The 14,780-nt window shown below is 36.3% G+C and overlaps 1 protein-coding gene across 1 annotated transcript in view; it reads left to right on the forward strand.

The window, feature by feature from the left end:
* Window positions 1-10,522, forward strand: part of Wapl (WAPL cohesin release factor) — a 64,504-nt gene extending 53,982 nt beyond the window's left edge. The window contains exons 14-20 of the mRNA XM_029469185.1: window positions 2,670-2,845; window positions 3,281-3,396; window positions 3,857-4,021; window positions 5,259-5,466; window positions 7,103-7,191; window positions 9,108-9,203; window positions 9,931-10,522. Of these exons, the coding sequence (XP_029325045.1) occupies window positions 2,670-2,845; window positions 3,281-3,396; window positions 3,857-4,021; window positions 5,259-5,466; window positions 7,103-7,191; window positions 9,108-9,203; window positions 9,931-9,996 (916 nt within the window). The 3' untranslated portion in view covers window positions 9,997-10,522. The remainder of the gene's footprint in view (window positions 1-2,669; window positions 2,846-3,280; window positions 3,397-3,856; window positions 4,022-5,258; window positions 5,467-7,102; window positions 7,192-9,107; window positions 9,204-9,930) is intronic.
* The last annotated feature ends 4,258 nt before the right edge of the window (window positions 10,523-14,780 follow it).

The raw sequence follows: 14,780 nt of genomic DNA on the forward strand, positions 1-14,780 counted from the left end.
TTCGAGACAGGGTTTTTCTGTGTAGCCCTGGCTGTCCTGGAACTCACTCTGTAGACCAGGCTGGCCTCAAACTCAGAAATCCGCCTGCCTCTGTCTCCTGAGTGCTGGGATTAAAGGTGTGTGCCACCACGCCCGGCGTAAGAGTGTAGATTCTTGAGGTAAAATGGTTTGGTGAGAATTGTACCTCCTTTATGTTAGCTACAACCCTGGACAATTACTTGTTGTTTATGGGCAGGGCAAGAAGCCTAGATACTAGGCTTCATCACCAAACAAGTAGATAGATCTTAGCATATACTACCAAACAAGTAGATAGATCTTAGCATATACTACCATATATACACTTTCTTACAGTGTATATAATACATGCAAAGATGACATTTGTTAATACATTTTAAGTGACTTCAAGGTATATGTACAATATATATAAAAGAATCAAATTCTTTAAGCCTAGTAGAGCATTGCTTAGTATATTGTCAATGGTAAATATTTTAGGCCTTTTGTTTGAAGTGGATTGTAACTCCATTTCTGCCACTTATTTATATCTCATTTTCCAGATCTTTGTATATCTCCCTGACTAGCCTTCACAATTAGGCTAATGCTGCCACCTCAGTGCTTCTGTGTCTCTAGTCCTGGTTCTGTCTGATTACAACAGCTTCTTCTTGATATCACTGTCCTAGATTTTGCTATCTCTGTCCTAGTTCTCTAGCCTTTATCCTAGCCATCAAGCCACCGGGATTTAACTTTCTCTGGGTCTCTGCTTTGAAAAACTAATCTTAAATTGCCATTCTATATGACCCTTGACTGTCTTTGTAAATTTCCTTATACAAGAACAACTACTTTAATGTGAATGGTCTGGTTTATTTGTGTATTAACCATTTATTTGGAGAGTTTCAAATTAAGAGACATATAGACTGAATAATGTGATAAACTCTTATTACTCAGCTTGAATAATACATGGGTGAGCCTTGTTTCTCTCTATAACCTCATCTTTTGTGTTATTTTGAAGCAAGCTATATCATCTCCATTTCCTGTTTTAATGTAATTTTGTTATCCTTAACATAAGCAATTCTTCCGTATCAAGGAACTTCCTTGAAGATTAAATATGTTTCTCATTGCATTTTATTTGGCGGGTGGTGGTTGGGGTTGGTTGATTGATTTGTTTGGTTTTTAGTAGCAGTAGAAATGGAACCTATGCTTATACCAGCCAAGTGGTCTGTCAGTTAGTCCTACTCCCTGTTTTTGGTTTTTTTTTTTTCCTTCATTTAAAAAAATATTATTCCTGAGTTTTAAGTTATTAGGCTTCTTAATCTCTGAGAATTGCCTTAGTAAAGAAGTATTTAATGTGACATATTTCATCTCTTGCATGGGGTTTTCTTGTGAAATGTTTGTAGAAGTGGTGATAAAAGTCAGAATTGGGTTTTGGGAAATAGCATTCACCTATAGCTTTCAAGAAAACACTTATAGATACTTAGTAATACTTAGCACAGACAGTTTAGTTACTAATAGCAACAGGGAAATGTTGTCTACATCCTCAAACATTAAAGAAGCAAATTGTTTAGGTTTGACAGTAAAAGAACATCTTTCTAACCAGAGAATTGTAAAATATTAGAAACCTTACAGGATTTCCCCATTGTATATTAAAAATAAGCTAGGAATACATTAAATATGTAGAATTTTTCTTTATGGGTTTTATGTGGTATGCAATTCATGAAAAATAAACTGACAACGTCAGTTTACTTGATCTGTGTTAAACTTGAAAAAAAAAAATAGTGGATTTGATGGTGCGATGACTCAGCAGGTAAGGAAACTCTATGTAGTATAGACCAGACCAGAAACCCTGCAAAGCTTTAAGAGGTGCGTCTACTCTACAGAGTTGCCTTCTGACCTCCATATGGGTGACATGGAATCTTTGCTTACACACATATCATACACACTTATTAAAAATAATCAGAATTTACAGATAGACCTGTGTTAGCATTCTACTTCCTTGTTAGTGTGTGTCAGACTTGGGAAGCATTGGATGTAGCTGCCAGAAGACCTGTTAATATTCCTCAATTAAAAATAATGATTTGTCTTGACATATGTCAGGTATTTATTTGATAGTCATCTTTATTGAGTGACTTTTATATATGATACTCTACCTGCTAAGAAAGCATTCTCTTATTTGCTAAATAATAACTAACTGGAACTGAGTGAGAACTGGCACTATTTCTTCAGGGTTTATGGGCGGGAGCATCATGGTGATATATTTTGTATTTGAAGTATCTGTAAAATGTGACAGCTCCTGAGAGTAACACGTTTGTTTTGTGAGCCCCCCCCCCCATTGTTGTGGTGCTAATTGTTGGTGTGAGACAGGATGTTATTCTTTTGTCCCAGCTAGTAAAAGTAAACTCCTAGGCTAAAACAATCCTTTGCCTTAGCCACCTCTATAGTGGGGACTGTAAACATGATGCACAAGCATGGAATGAACTTGCAACCTTAACTTTCTTTAGAGAGAAATTGTAATGATCAAGTGTATTAAAATGTAGCAGTTAGCAAAATTATTAGCATGTGTGGTACATTAACATTGTAACTTTAAAAACAGGAAAACAAAACAAAAAACTTAATATTTTTTTAGGCCCCCGTAAATAAATTACACCATAATTGTTTACATTTTATTTTCTCTTAAGAGCATTACAGCATTGTGAAGACCTGATTCAGCAGTACAACCGTGCTGAGAACAGCATATGTGTAGCAGATAGTAAACCTCTGCCTTACCAGAATGTAACTAACCATGTGGGCAAAGCAGTGGAGGACTGCATGAGGGCTATAATTGGAGTATTGCTCAATTTAACTAATGATAATGGTAAGTAATTTCTTATGTTGCATTTGCAGATACGCTATTCTGTTTTTGATGTAATGATTTACAATATTCCTTAATGTAATTAACTTGCTCCTATAGTCATAAGCTACTTTTAGAACTGCCTAGTAAATTAGCCTTTGAATATCAAAACCCTGTATTTCATTAAAGAAATAGTTATTTTAAAATTAAAATTTTAAATGAATACTTCGTAGTTGAGTATAGTGTTCATACCTATAATCCTAACTTGGAGGGCAAGGCAAGGGAGGCTCAGTGCCATGAGGTTAAAGTCAGTCTGAACTACGAAGCAAGTACCAGGTCAAGCAGAATTAGAGTAAAACTAGGACTAAGAAAAGAAAGGAAAGGAAAACACAACAACAAAAAAATGATTTTAATGTGATTATTAGTGTTATCAGAAAGGTGTTTGTTTGTATTCTTCAGAGTGGGGCAGCACAAAGACAGGAGAACAAGAAGGACTCATAGGCACAGCGATGAACTGTGTCCTTCAGGTTCCAAAGTACCTACCTCAGGAGCAGAGATTTGATATTCGAGTGCTGGTAAGTTGAAGTGTGGTCACTTTGTAATTGTATTTATCATGTCTTTAGATGATGAAACTTTGTTTTAGTTTGGATTTAAGAATCTGTCATTATATTCTGTTTTGTTTTGTGGATCCTTATGAACATCTTCATATTTTTCTGTTCTTAAAACATTTTTCATAGACATAGAAGTATAAATGAAATGGTGGTTGATAACTCAAGGAGCTAAGTGGCTTGTGCCTGTACTCCTAGCACTGTAAAGGGTGGAGTAGGAGGATGACCGTGAGCCAAGGCCTGGCCAGACTATTTAAACAGTAAGACAGTTCTGCGGTTCATTGAAGCCAGCTAAAAGAAAGAACAGTGTCTTACATAGTGGTTGCAAATGAAAAAATGCTGCTTAACATTTTACTTACACTAAGTTATATATATTACATTCATTAAGTTCTTGTGTGTGATGATTATATTTTTAAATGTTTTATAGGGATTGGGTCTACTCATAAACCTGGTGGAGTATAGTGCCCGCAATCGACACTGCCTTGTCAACATGGAAACATCCTGTTCCTTTGATTCCTCCTTCTCTAGTGGAGAAGGCGATCATAGTTTAAGGCTAGCTGGACAAGTTCATGCTGTTCAAGCTTTAGTGCAGGTGAGCAGCAGCGACATAATTGCATATCGTATGAATTCTATAAGGTCCACTGTGCACTTTGCAGTCAGCTGAGCTCCTCAGCCTGATGGTCCAGATTCCCTGACAGGGTCCCTAGGATCTTCAGAGGGTTCTTGGACCAGTTTTGAGAAATGTTCTTTTGTTTTGTCAAAGTTATTATCCTGTACATACTGTCTTCACAGTCTGTATATTTAGCATTATGTTTAATGTTTAGCATTTGATATTGGGATAATTCTCATTAGTAACTTGGTAATTTTCCCAAATAGTGTGAATGGGTATATTAGGTGCTTTTTGTGTTGAACATTATAGCAACAAAAAGAAAAAGTAATTGAAGAGAAGGGATTTAGTATGTTCTCTTGTCTGTATGGATACCTAATAGATAGTAAACTATATGAATAGTCTTCCTTACATACTTCCTCCAGTGATAAGAATGCTAATGATGTAAAGACCTAGTTCTTCGTGAGAACCTCTATATTTATTGTTTATATTTTAGCTTTGTCATTGGTCTTCCGGTTAATTCATCCAGTATGTGTAGGTTTGTCTACTACTTTGTTTTTTAATTTTAGAAATGGGTAGGGATTTTTAAATTTGCTTTTGTTTTGTTTTTGTTACCCCTTTAATTTCCTTGGAAATGTTACCTGGATTAAAGATAATTATGGAGACTTTTAATCTTGGAAACACAATATAAATCATTACTAGATTACTTAAAAACAGCATTTGTGCCGGGCGTGGTGGTGCACGCCTTTAATCCCAGCACTTGGGAGGCAGAGGCAGGCGGATTTCTGAGTTCGAGGCCAGCCTGGTCTACAGAGTGAGTTCCAGGACAGCCAGGACTATACAGAGAAACCCTGTCTCGAAAAACCAAACCAACCAACCAACCAACCAACCAACCAAACCAAAAAAACAGCATTTGTACTTCAGTTTTGGTTTTCTGTAAATGTGTAGGACAAAAGCTTTTTAAAATCAGATAATTCTTACTTAAAACACTATCACACTATGTTCATGTTAGTACTTGATGTCTACTTTTTTTTTTTTTTAACAATATCTTTCTAGGGACTCCTGTGCCCCCTCTCACTTCTTTAATTATAATTGTTGTACATGTGTTTCTTTAATTACAATAGTAAGTTTATAGTGTTGTTCATGTGTGTTTAGTGCTAACCTCAGGATTGACTAACCTGGTAGTATCTTTTTAATGGTTTTCAAAAATAATTTTTATCAGCTATTTCTCGAACGAGAGAGAGCAGCGCAATTGGCAGAAAGTAAAACCGATGAGTTGATTAAAGATGCTCCTACCACTCAGCATGATAAGAGTGGAGAGTGGCAAGAAACAAGTGGAGAAATACAGTGGGTATCAACTGAAAAGACTGATGGTGCAGAGGAGAAGCAGAAGAAGGAGGAGGAGGATGAAGAACTTGACCTCAATAAAGGCATGTTAACCTGAAGTAGTAATACAGTCACAGTGAGAATAATGGCTTTTGAGGTTTTTTTTAACATTTGATTCGCATATTGTTATAATTTAGTTAATGCCTTTATAGTTTGTCCAGTTAAGCTTTGGAATTACAGTAGTTCTTCTGTCTTTGAGCATGGTGTGTGTCAGTGAGAGATCACTTTTCTTGTTTGGTACTTCTCCTTTACTCTGTACAGAGTAGCAGCTAAGTTGGGCATGAGAGTACACAGCTATAATTCTAGCATGAGGTAGGCTGAGGCAGAGGAATGCCACTTGGAGGTCAGCCTGGGTTTTTTCAATGAGACCATGTTTCTAAAGCAGAAGGGTATGAATGTCTCAGGTTCTTTTATCTGCCTCACCTTAAACTGAGGCGTTCCATCAAAATTTACAGGAGTAGTTCTCAGAGCTTACTAGGCAAAGAGTAATAACATACCTAGCTAGAGGCAATAAATATCCTTACTAGTGAATTTATCGACTACCTACTGTTTCTACGAATTATATTTGCTGTATATATGTACATTCTGCAAAATAGCTATTTGTAACTAAACCTCTGAGATTTTGGGGGTTTCTTGTTTGATTTATTGAGACAAAATCTCTATATAGCTCTGGCTGTCTTAGAACTTGTTCTGTAGACCTGTCTGGCTTGTAATGTCCAAGAACTCCTTCATTAGTATTGAGATTAAGGCCTCTGCTACCACTGTCCCATAAGGCGTTGAAATTTAATATATTCAACACTTTCCACTTAGATTGATGCTGAGCCTGTTTTCTTTCTGTTAGGCTATTCCTTCCCTAAGTTCTGATACTCAGTCTCTTACTTGAAGACCTGTGGTTCCATCTATCTTATCAACTATCAATCTATCTTATCAATTTCAGTTGGATGCATTTTATGGCATTTGTTAGAACTATGTTTCTTGTTTTTATAGTCACATATATGTATGTATGTATATGCATATGACTGCATATTGGCATTTCATAGTCATTTTGTTTATCTGTTTGTGCATTGATGAATCCCTTTGGGTTGTTTTAATACTTTTTCACTAGTACAGTGATGTTAATTGTTTTCCAGTGTGGTAGCACCAGCCCATCAACAATATGTGAGGGTTCCAGTTTATTCACACCTTCAGGACTACCTTGAAGGATATTTTTCTTAGTCATTTTATTTGATGAAGAACTTTTTGTTTCATTTACAGCTCTCTAAAAACTGATTGTTTGTAACATCTTTGTTTTTTGGTCTTTTTGTATATTTGAAGAAATGTTTATTTGGGTCTCATGCCTACCTTTTAATCTGATTATTGGTTTTTTATTATGAAATTGAAAGAATTCTTTATACATTCTAAACATTTACCAGATTAATGTTTATGTACTTCCACGTTGTCAACTGTCTTCCACTTTGTTATTGGTGACCTTCTAAAAACCAATCTTTTAAGTATGTTGCAGTTTAGTTTTTATATTTGGGTCACTTATTCATTTTGAGTTCTCTCTTTTTTTTGGAAATTGAGATACTGAATTGTACATGCATCATTTTTAGTAGCTTTTAAGGTGATAACAGTATAATTGATGTTATGGGGGCTATACCAGCTTTGCACTGTAATAACTACTTATTTAACTGTTTTCAGCCCTTCAGCATGCTGGCAAACACATGGAGGATTGCATTGTGGCCTCCTACACAGCCCTGCTTCTTGGGTGTCTCTGCCAGGAAAGTCCAGTAAGTAGATAATAGTTCAGAAGTGCCTCTTGTATCTTTGAAGATTGTTTGCAACAGCATCATGCCATTAATTAACCTGATGCACTTAGTTTAAAACTTTCCCTGTTCATACATGCTTTTTATTTCAGAAGAGCGGCTGACTGTTTAGATAGTTTTATTTATTTCCCTGTAGAAGAAAATGTCAAGAATATTTTGATAACTTCCTAGTGGTTTCCTTTAAAACTTCTTTTTAAAATAGAATGTGAACATCTTTATTTCCTTTGCATTACAGGCTTTTATAGCAAGATCGGAGATGTAGTGGCTTGTTGGTCTTTATGCCTTTTTTAGAACTGATACATCTGTCATACACAAAACTGTTTAAGATGTTAAAAAGCAAGCTGGGGGAGGGGGGCCTCAGGATGTAACTCAATTACATGTGCTTGATTAGTGTGCTTGAAGCCCTGGGTTTAGACCCTACTGCCACCTAAACTGGTTATGGCTACAACCCAGCATTTGAGAGATCAGAAAGATTATTTTTGGCTCACCTGGGCCTAGAGACCTGGTCTCACAAAAACTTAATTAGATGCTTTTAATGTCATATCAAAGGATTTACATACAAGAAATTAAAATAGTTTGGGATGTTAAAGACTTTAAAATATTTCTTGACCTTTTTAGGATACATTCTAAAGAAAGAATGATTTTGTATAACAGGGAAGTTCTTGGTATGGATGTTTACATGTGATGATGATTGGGACCTACTTTTGTAGATCATGGTTATTTTAGCAGGCTTTGTTCTTAAATTTAAACTTCTTTGGATGGATGTTTTGTCTGTATAGTAGTTTTCTTTTTATTGCTGTAAAAAGATCATGACCAAAAGGACTTGGAGAGGAAAAGGTTTATTTCATCTTACAGTTTATAGTCCACTATGATGGGAAGTTACCAGAAACTCCTAGGAATCCTGCTTATTGGCTTGTTCAACTTTTTCTACAATCTAAGACCGCCTGCCTAGAGGTGGTTGCCTGCCCCATCAGTTATCAATGAAGAAAACACCCCATAGACTTATGTATAGGTCAATCTGATGGAAGCAATTCAATTGGTGTTCTTTTTCTCAAGGTGACTCTAGTTTGTAGCAAGTTGACAGAAAACTAGCCAGCACATTCTACATGTAAGTCTGTACATGGAGTGTCTTGTGCCTGGAGACCAGAGGCTATTAGATCCAATGGAACTGGAGTTAGAGACAATTATGAGCCATTATATATGTAGATGCTGGGAATCAAACCCAGATTCTCTGGTAAAACAGCTAGTGTTCTTAACTGCTGAGCCATCTCTGTAGCCCCTATTTTAGGAGTTTATTATATTTTTCTCATACATACATACATACATACACACACACACATACACACACACACATTATGTATATATGTATATATATGTGCAGGGGCGCTGGTTTTGCTAATAATCAAATAAAAAACAGTCACCTTTCCTGGAATTTGCCCCATAATTTATCACAAATGATATGTTTTAAAGATTTAGTTAATTTTTGTCTTCTAATTTACCTTTGTAGCATGGAGAATTTTCTTTCATCTTTCTATTTTATAAGCACCTCTGTGCGTAGAGTCTGTCTACATATTTAATTAACTGTGCAGTTTATTTCAAACCTTTCTCTGCATTTTCAAAACTAAATATTCACAGATGTTTCTTTGTACCTTTGGCTAGCTTTGTCTTTTCCCCTTTCTTTCTATGGGTAGGGTGGTATGGAGTGGGGAATTGACCCGAATGTTTCTGCACAATAGGTAAGTGAATGTGGACTGGAAATGACCTGAATTTTGGGGTCCTTTGTAGATGCTTACTACGGGATATGTAGCAGAGCCAACAGCATCAAATGAGTTACAGTATCATTTTTTACCAGCTTGACTGTTTTTAATCTGTTTCTTCAGATCAATGTAACTACAGTAAGGGAATATCTTCCAGAAGGAGATTTCTCCATAATGACAGAGATGCTTAAAAAATTCTTAAGCTTCATGAATCTTACGGTAAGTAACTTTTATTGTATATTGCAGTTTATATGAGTTTTTTATTATTTTCCAGACAAAGTCTTAACACTGTAGCCCAGGCTGGCAATCCATGTGTTTCAGCCATTGGACCAGTGGGACCTGGCTTATTTATTTGTTTTTTAATTTAAATGTAATACATAGAAGATGAAAATAATAATCCCATAGTGTTGTTCTTCCCTGTGGCAAAATAGTTAACATAAGCAGCTTACAAAAAGGTACATTTTGGTTTATAGTTCTAAATTTTTGTGTGTTTTTTTTTCTGTTTGTTTTTGTTTTTGTTTTTTTCTGAGACAGGGTTTCTCTGTGTAGCCCTGGCTGTCCTGGAACTCACCCTGTAGACCAGGCTGGCCTCCAACTCAGAAATCTGCCTGCTTCTGCCTCTCAAGTGCTAGAATTAAAGGCGTGCGCTGCCACCACCCGGCTAGTTCTAAAATTTTTAGTCATTTGTGGCAAGAGCAGCGTGGAAGAGCAGAGTGGCCAGCTATAGAGAATGCCTATGTATCCGCTTTCTCCATTTATTCCAGCTGTGCTTCTAGGCTGTGGGATGATGCCACCCACACACAGAAAACTATTGTGGCAGAATGTTATATTACTAAGGCAATGGTTTAATTTCAGTGTACTCTTTCCTACGTAGACTTTGATACTTTTTTTTTTTGTTTACCATTTTGTTAAGTATTAACTCTAATTTCCCTCCTTCCCCTCTTAGTGTGCTGTTGGAACAACAGGCCAGAAGTCGATCTCTAGAGTGATTGAATATTTGGAACATTGCTAGCTGCTTTACCTTTGCTTCAGGTGCTTGGTAATGCTGAAGCTATCCTTAGACAAAGAAAAGACATGAAAGAAGTCCTTGAAGATATACCAAGAACATTCATCAGTATCATTCGTGTTTGGATTTTTATGATCACCCGATTTCTTCATCATGCATTCTGCGTTTGCTAAATGACAGTTACTACATCAATCTGCAGCTATCAAAAATGAGGGAAAAGGTTCAGGCTGTTAACAATCCCATGCAGTATTTAAATACACTTACTTGGCAGAGTCTATACCTGCCCCTTGTTTCCTTGCTGTATTTCAGGCAAGGTTTAAAGAGGGGAATTTGTGCTGCTGTTAGTGCAACTGCTGTGTATGTTGAGCCACTGTTGTCATGCCAGTCAGGTGCAAAGGCAGCTTAGCTACTGAGGTATTGAATGTTCTGAGGACATTCTAGACAACAGCTTAGATCCTTTTTCAGGCTCATTTGCTTTTGCTTTTTGTTGAATGATTCCAATCGTAAATAAAGCTTTTAATAATTTTGTGAATTTTTTGGTTGTTGTTCCCTGAACTACTGTCTATATTTAAAATGAGATGGAATCCAAAGACACAAGGGATTAATAGTATATTTTTTTATTCTTGATTAGGTTTGGGTGTTGAACTATTTTTCACTTCTGAGACCATGACCATATTCAATGTCATACCATTATGTGTCATAGCTATAGGCACAAGAAAACAAATAGCAGTTTGAGGGAATATTATATTATATAAGATAATGTGCCCTGTTAAAGGCTTAAGCAAAACTAGACAAACCCAGGGTAGTTTACACTTAATGCTGGGGAGGCTCTTGAAACATTGTTACGTTTTGAGGGGCGTCCTCTAGATATATTTTCTACTGTTCAGTTCAGTAAATATAATAAGGAAGCTAAAACACCAATGTGGAACCCGTTTTTCCAGATAGCGTGTATATTCTTCTATAGAGTGACAGGATCAATTGCATAAGCGCAAAGCCTTAAAATTGCTGGTGTAGAGAAGACCCTTTTTTATTCAGATTCTATGTTCATAGAGCAATTGTTTAGAAAATGGTTGTGGAACACACAGAACATGGTTTATAGGGTAAATTTCATAGATGGTTTTTTTCTTTTTCTTTTTTCTTTTTTTTTTGTATTGCTCAGACCACTGGTTATACATTTTCTCCCTTTTTATTAATTGGCCTGAGGACAGGCTTTCCAGAGATGTTTCATTAATACTTTTAATTACCTTTCAGATAGTTACATCATGTTTCTTCATTGGATTTGTAAAACTTAAAGCCATAAAAATATTAGTTTGGTGTGTATTGGGGAAAATAGCTAAAAGTCTAATTTTGACTCATTTTAGACTTTGTTATTTCCTTGTATAAAGTAACAAACCGGGGCTCTTGTATCAGTGCCAGCTGTAATGTTTTTTAAATGCAGTGGCTGCCTTCTATTGTCTTCCTATTTTTGATAATGCAGATTGTTGGGAAATCTATAAGGAAGTAACTGACTCTAGGCAAATTGTTTTCTTCCTCCTACCCGCCTAAACCCCTACCCGTCACCTTTTAGGAACACAGTGTGCCAGTGTAATGTGGGAACCATTGAGACTGTGTTTGCCCTGAGTACCAAACTAATTTAGTGATTTTTTTTTAAACATACTGGTAAATGATGTCCACAAATTTCCTTAGATATATTTTAATTAATTGTTTTAAAATACATTGATATTTATTAATCATTGGATTTGGGGACAGATTTTTGACTGTGGCAGATGGTAAGGGATAGAACAGTAAACAGTTGGATGAGATCAATCAGGGCGAATTACATTTTTCTGTTACACTGGTGATCATTTGATAATTGATTTACCTCAGTGTTTAACAGTTTTTGTTTTGTTTTAAAAATACTAACTAATTGTCAAGCACTGATGAGATGCAGGTTTGGTGGGGTGGGCTGTGAGGAAGACCTCACCTTACCAACTGCAGTGCGTCTCTGTGTTTTAGCCTCAGAGAACTCTCATTCTAGGGTACTCGAGGCTGACTTGCAAAGTGACTAAAGTTTTAAGGTAACCTTTTTTTCCATTGTAAATACTTCTGTAAATACTACCAGTTGGATATTAGAACAGTAGGATACTTTTCTGAATCCAATCCTATTTTTATTTTATACAGTATTTCTCAGCTGTGATCTTTGGAGCAAAAGCCAACGGCAGGAAAAAAATAGTTTGTACCAGTTTCATGAAGTATGTCTTTGGGTTTTTGTAAATAATTTTAACTCAAATAAAATTGATACTTTAAATACACACGTTGTCTTTAACATAAGTCTATTGACCTGTTTTGGAGGAAGAAGTCTCAGAACTTGATAAGGCCAGCACACCGTGTCATTTGAGCATAAGTGTCCAATTTTTCTTAACTATTTTATATACTTGTAAGTACTGGTCTGAATGGATGTAGCCGCTTAGCACTTTGGGCTGGTTAGGGATGGTGGTTTTCTGAGTGTATAGTTAAATCCTTAGAATGCCCTCTGTGGTACTTGAAAACTTTTGGCTTTCTGAATATGACGGTAAATTTCTTTGCTTTTGAGGCTGATAGCCATTTTTTAAGCTTTTAACTTTTTTTTTCTTGTTAGCCTTAAAGATTTTTACATTTACAAGTATAGTCTCAACCTTGCCTTACTTGATTTAGTCGCAAGAGTAGATTTCAGGATTTTCCCCTGAATTTTGCAATTTTGCAATTCTTCTCCCCATTTATACACATACACAAGTGTAAAACCACGTGTGAGAGTGGACAGATGGTGCAGGTGCTAGACTTGGAACGACCTAAATCACACACATGGAATTCAATTCCCAGCTCTGGTAGTTGCTGTTAAATTGGAGCAAATTCTTCTTCTTTTTTTTTTTTTTTTTTTTTTAAGATTTATTTATTTTCTGTGTGTGAGTACACTGTTGCTGTCCTCAGTCACACCAGAAGAGGACTTCGGATCCCATTACAGATGGTTGTGAGCTACCATGTGGTTGCTGGGAATTGAACTCAGGACCTCTGGAAGAGTAGTCAGTGTTCCTAACCAATGACACATCTCTCCAGCCCTAGAGCAAATTCTTAAAACTATAATTTACCCAGTTTCTTTTATTGAAAAATGGGAGACAGACAGGCCTACCTGATGGTTGTGTAGATTAAATATGTGTGAAGCATTATTATAATGCCCCAAATTTAATGTTTATTAGTAAGTGCTAGTTTGTACAGGTTTTTTTTTTTTTCCTTTTACTATTTCTCTGTAAAAAGGTAAAAATGCTCTGGAAATGAAATAGAGTGCTTGGGACTACTAAGGGCATTATATGTAACACTGGTGCCTCACGTCACTGCAGTTGATGGTTTGTGCTTTTGACACCAGATTCTCCAAATTACTATTTCCAGACTTGGCCTTGTTAATCTTTTCATAATGAATCATAAAGCAGAGGGAAATTGAGCAAACTTTAATGCTTTATAAAATGTTTCAGGTCTTTTTTTTTCCTTAGAATGATCAAAAAGAGGTTTGGACAACTCTGTGGATGGCTTCCAGATGGAGATATAATTAAGTACCCTATGTAGGATGTCTTTGAAGAAACTCTTGATTCTTTATCTGACTTCTATGTATGTGTAGTTTTGAATTCCCAAGTGCCATGTGCTGCTTTAAGGAATGTTTTCATTCTACCTAGGTTGTACATCTCTAAGAATTTGCTGGCTAAAATCATACTACAGAGAGTACATATGCCAAACATGACCAGAATATCTATTGATAATGACTGTTATAGTGAATGTAGACACACTGAACATTCCAGTTAAGGCAGAGATTTTGAGATTGAATCAGGAGATACTAAGTGAAACTGCACGGTTACAGGATTTGTTGATTTAGTAGACTGTGGTGAGGGTGGGTATCATCCTGCTCAGAGCAAACAGCACAGAAACTGTAGATAGAGCTTGAGTTGCTAGAGTAGTCAAAGCAGGACACAAGACAGAGAAGGAGAAACAGTAACGAAAACTAGCAAGAAATAGCAAAATGGGCTTGTGTAAGTTTTCCTCTGGCTCACACAAAAGTAAAACATCAGAACAGGAAAAGTAATTCTGTCTCTGCAAGAGAAATAGCCAAAGATGTCCCCTAAATGTCGTGGTGACTAATTGTATTAACTCAAAACTAGTTAAAAGATGAGAATGCGAAACAACCTAGAGATGCTGAATTTAAATGACACATTAAGCCGGGTAGTGGTGGCGCACACCTTTAATCCAGATACTTGGGAGTTTGAGGCCAGCCTGGTGTAGAGTGAGTTCCAGGAGAGCCAGGGCTACACAGAGAAACCCTGTCTCGAAAATAAACAACAGACACATTAAAGTGGAAAAAAGGGAAAAAGTAAAAATACACAATGCAAGTGCTAATGAATTATGTAAGACATAATTTAGGGCCGATTAATGTATTTCTCCAAGAGCATATTGTAATCACGAGGTGTGGGGTGTATACAAAACACAACATCCTAATACCACAGAAGTGTTTATAAGTATGTGATAATAAAAACAATCATACAGGTAGGTAAATTCACAACCATAGTTTCAGATCTTAATACAACTTCAGCAAGTAATAGTATCTCACAGTTGTGAATAGACACCATGACCAAGGCAACTCTTACAAGGGCAGCAATTAATTGGAGCTAGGTTACAGGTCCAGTCCATTATCATTAATGCCAAAGCATGACACATCCAGGTAGACATGGAGCAGGAGGAGCTGAGGTGAGAGTTCATCTTCACTTGAAGGCTGCTAGGAGAATACTGGC

Source organism: Mus caroli, chromosome 14 (genome assembly GCF_900094665.2).
Source record: "Mus caroli chromosome 14, CAROLI_EIJ_v1.1, whole genome shotgun sequence".
In the NCBI taxonomy this organism is placed as follows: Eukaryota; Metazoa; Chordata; class Mammalia; order Rodentia; family Muridae; genus Mus; species Mus caroli.